The following is a 3,615-nucleotide window of genomic DNA, read 5'->3' as shown; positions in this document are numbered from 1 at the left end:
GCCCAGCGGGTCCCGGGAGGCCCAGCCCGGCCCACAGCCTCCGCGCCTGCTGCCTCTGGCACCATAGTCTCAGCAGGGCGCGGGGGAGGCGCAGGCTCGGCGGTTTGTCCCTGCCGCCCGGGGCCGGCCCCGGCGTGGGCTGTGCCTGTCCCCCCGCAGCGTGGCCTCTGCCGGCCGGGGGCAACAGGGGCCCGCCTCCTGCGGAGAAGGGGTGTTGGGCGTGTTGCTGTGTCCATGTCTCTGGCGCGGCAGGCGGGGTGCAGGCGTGGGCTTTGTGGGTGCGGCCCCATCCCTGGTGTCTGTGTTTCAGGGCTTGAAGACACCGGAGTCTGCCGCCCGGATTCCATGCGGGGCCGGGACTGACGTGCCAGAGCCAGGGCGGCTGAGCACGCTGGACGCGCCGCGGTCGCCTCCTCGCAGCCCGCGGGAGCACCATGAGCACGGTGAGGGCTCGGCGCTGCCCCTGGCCTGCGCGGCCTGCCCCACGCCCGCTCCTCAGGGAGCTGCCTGGACCGGAGCCAGGGCGGGAGGGCGCGGTGGGTGGGCCCTCGGAGGCAGCAGAGCAGCGGACACCCGAGGGCTGGCCCGATGCCCCCGCCGGCCTCGCGCCCTGCCTTGCCCCGGCCCGTCCAGGTGAGCCCAGGGAAGGCCTGAAGCCAGACCCGGGGGTCACCCTCGCGCCCACCGTAGTGCGCGCCCACCCGCCCCTGCCTGGCCGGGCGGGTACCGGTGAGGAGAGTGGGGACGCGGGTGCTGCTGGCCGGGCTCCGTCTGCGTGGAGGCTCCGCTGGGGCGTGCGGGGCGGGGGCCGTTCCGGGCAGTGAGCAGGGAGGTGTCCTCACAGTGGGAGGGGCAGCTGAGCAGAGGGCGGCCAGGAGGGCAAAGGCCACACAGGCTCGGGTGCCGGGCCCAGCTAGAGTGGGGGCTGTGGCCGTGGGTGGGGCGGGGGCACTGCCGGCCTCCCGCCCCGGACGGGGGAGCCGGGCCACGCGGTGAGGATGGCAAGCTCCGGGCTGCGTGGGTGGGAGGGAGGTGTGGGAGGCGGGGGACTCGGGGTGCTGGTGAGCAATCTGCTGGCGGCGGTAGAAGCCGCAGCCTTGAGCTGCAGGGCTCGTGGCGGCTCCCCGCGGCGTTCAGAGCTTCCAGAGGCTTTTGGGCGCTTCGCAAGTCGCATGTGCTGGGTGTTGGCCCTCGGCGGCCGTGGCAGGGTGGGAGTGTGGCCACAGCCCAGCGGGCGGCAGGGGACACGAGGGCAGGGCCCAGGAGCCGGGTGCCCTGCTGGTGATGGGAAGGGCGGGCTTCTCGGCGTGGGCGGGCCTTGCGGAAACAGCAGGCCCTCGTTCCCTGATTCCTCCTGCCGCGGGGCTGGCCTGAGGTCTCTTGATTGCGGGTCAGGGCGGCCGGATTGGGCCACGGGGGGGGGGGTTCACCTGTCCCTACGCCAGTGACCGTGCGCTCGCTGAGGCACGTTTCTCTGGGAGCTTCCGTGTGCTGCGGCCCTGCTTGCCCAGCCCTGCTGTCTGCCCTTCCCTTGTCAACTGCTGCTCTGCGGAGACCTGGCCGCGCCTGTGCTCACGTGACGGTTCTCTCCTCGGGCACCGTAGCGAAAGCGTCGTGGCGGAGCAGCCGGCTCTAGACAAGCTCAGAAGAGAACGCGGGAAGCGGCCTCCGCCCCCGAGATGGCCTTGGAAGCACAGCCCATCGAGCTGGTGGAGAGCGGTAAGACGGCCGGCCCCGGCCTGTCAGACCTGCCCCGTGGGCACCCGGAAAGGTCCCGCTTGGTTTGGGCATGTTGGGGCCAGGAGGGCCAGGCTGCCCTGAGCCCACCCTTCAGGTTGGAAACTTGGTCTCCAGGGCGTGGGCCTGGGAGGCCCCGCCCCCTCCCTTCTCTCTGTCCGGCTGGAAGCAGCAGTGACCTGTGTCGCCAGACCGTAGGGCGCAGCGGCCATGCCAGCTGCTCCCCTGTCGTCTGCCAGAGGAGCGGCAGCTGCCTGAGACCGGTCCCCCGCCTCACCGCTGCTGCCGACCTCTGAGCAGTCTGGGTGCCTGGAAGCGGCGCTCTGGCAGGAGTGGTGTGGTCTGAGACAGGCCCGTGCTCGTGGGTCAGCTGGCCCTGGGTCACGTCTGGGTCTCTATAACCGAGGGGTTCTCCGTCCTGGGGGCCCCTCCCCATGGCCTTGGGTCGGCACTGCCGGCCCTCAGGCGCCCAGGTGTGCTGGACACGTGGGCAGGGCCCGGGCTCAGGCACAGCCACGCCGCCATAGCCGCTCTCCGCCCGCCCCAGGCCCCACGCTGCCCACACGAGCAGCATGGACGCACGGCTGCGCTCTGCTGTCGCCAGCACGTGTCACTGGGCGCGTTGCGCTGGCGTGTCTGGCGCAGAGGGCTCTGCCCAGTGGCCTTGGCAGGGAGGAGCGGGCAGCCAGTGATGCTGACTCACAGGGCGGCGCACTGGCTCTCCCCGGGGACGGGGTGGAGGCTTGTCGTCTCCCATCGAGTCGAGGGGCTCGCCCTCCCTGCCCGCGGGGGTGCCCGCCCCGGTGCTGTGGCTCTGCTCTACAACTCAACACCTGCTTTGTCCACGTGAGGTGGGACCCACTGGAGGGTGGCGCGAGCAAGGAGGGCCAGAGCTGGCGCGGGCTCTCCGGGCGTCAGGCTGGGCCTGAGCCCTCCTGTCTGCGTGGGGACAGCGGCCCCCTGGGAGCTGGGATCCCTGGGCACAGGCACGCCCTCTGTGAGCCTTACCCTCACGGTCAAAGCTGGCGGGCCCCGGCGGGCTCCCGTCTGGGCAGTGCGCCCGGCCCACGCGGGTGCGCCTCTGCTCTTCCTGCTGTCTCATCTCTGCACTGCTCTCTCTTGAAGCCGGAGACGAAATCGTGGACCTCACCTGTGAGTCTCTTGAGCCCGTGGTCGTCGACCTGACCCACAACGACTCCGTGGTGGTAAGCGCCTGGCACCTGATGGGCAGGGTATGGGGGACGGCTGCCGAAGCCCGGCCGCCTGCTGCTGAGGGCCTTTGGGGGAGCTCTCGTGCCCCCCTGCCTGCCCTCAGTGCTCGGGAAGTCGCCTCGTCTCGTCGCCTCTGCCTGCAGTGTGGTGACGTGCTGGCCACGGCGTGTCCAGGGTCCCGTGTCACGCAGTGGGTGGTGTGCATCTTGGGCGCCCTGGGAGACTGCCCCTGGCCTGTGGCGGCCATGGCTGGAGGCCGGGCAGCCCCTCAGCTGCGTCCTCGGCCCTTTGCTGCCCCAAGGGCCTCTTCCGCTCTTCCTGTGGGGGCCTGTGGCGTGGGGAGGCTGAGATGATACGGGCAGTGCCTGGCGGGCCCTGCGGAGGACTGGTGGGGCCGTGGGCGCTGGCAGCAGTCGTCGGATGGCCTGCAGCTTCAGACGGGCCGTGCGCAGACCTCTGTGACCAGGCAGGGCAGGGACGGGGCTGTCCCCGGTGCTGGCCCGCCGTGCTTCCCGTCCTGCGTCCAGGGGCCTGCCGAGGCATGGGGCCCCCGGCAGTGGCTCCGGGAAGGGTCAGGAGTTCCCGGCAGTGGCCCGCAGCTCTGGGTAGGCGCGGCGGCCCTCTGCGCCGGGGCGGAGCTTCCTGGGCACACGCCCCGCGGGGCCG

General features: G+C 72.1%; 1 protein-coding gene across 2 annotated transcripts in view; it reads left to right on the top strand.

The window, feature by feature from the left end:
- Positions 1 to 227: 227 nt before the first annotated feature.
- The window catches only part of RNF4 (ring finger protein 4), a 7,755-nt gene continuing 4,367 nt past the window's right edge, over positions 228 to 3,615 (top strand). Inside the window, exons 1-3 of one of the 2 annotated variants that reach the window (XM_012724165.1) lie at positions 228 to 443; positions 1,605 to 1,719; positions 2,863 to 2,942. In XM_012724165.1, the coding sequence (XP_012579619.1) occupies positions 435 to 443; positions 1,605 to 1,719; positions 2,863 to 2,942 (204 nt within the window). In that variant the 5' untranslated portion in view covers positions 228 to 434. The remainder of the gene's footprint in view (positions 444 to 1,604; positions 1,720 to 2,862; positions 2,943 to 3,615) is intronic. The other variant, XM_012724164.1, reaches the window with a different exon arrangement.

This window comes from Condylura cristata, unplaced genomic scaffold (assembly GCF_000260355.1).
Source record: "Condylura cristata isolate star-nosed mole 26May11 unplaced genomic scaffold, ConCri1.0 scaffold00012, whole genome shotgun sequence".
Taxonomy (NCBI): domain Eukaryota; kingdom Metazoa; phylum Chordata; class Mammalia; order Eulipotyphla; family Talpidae; genus Condylura; species Condylura cristata.
This window is presented reverse-complemented; position numbering and strand designations above follow the sequence as displayed.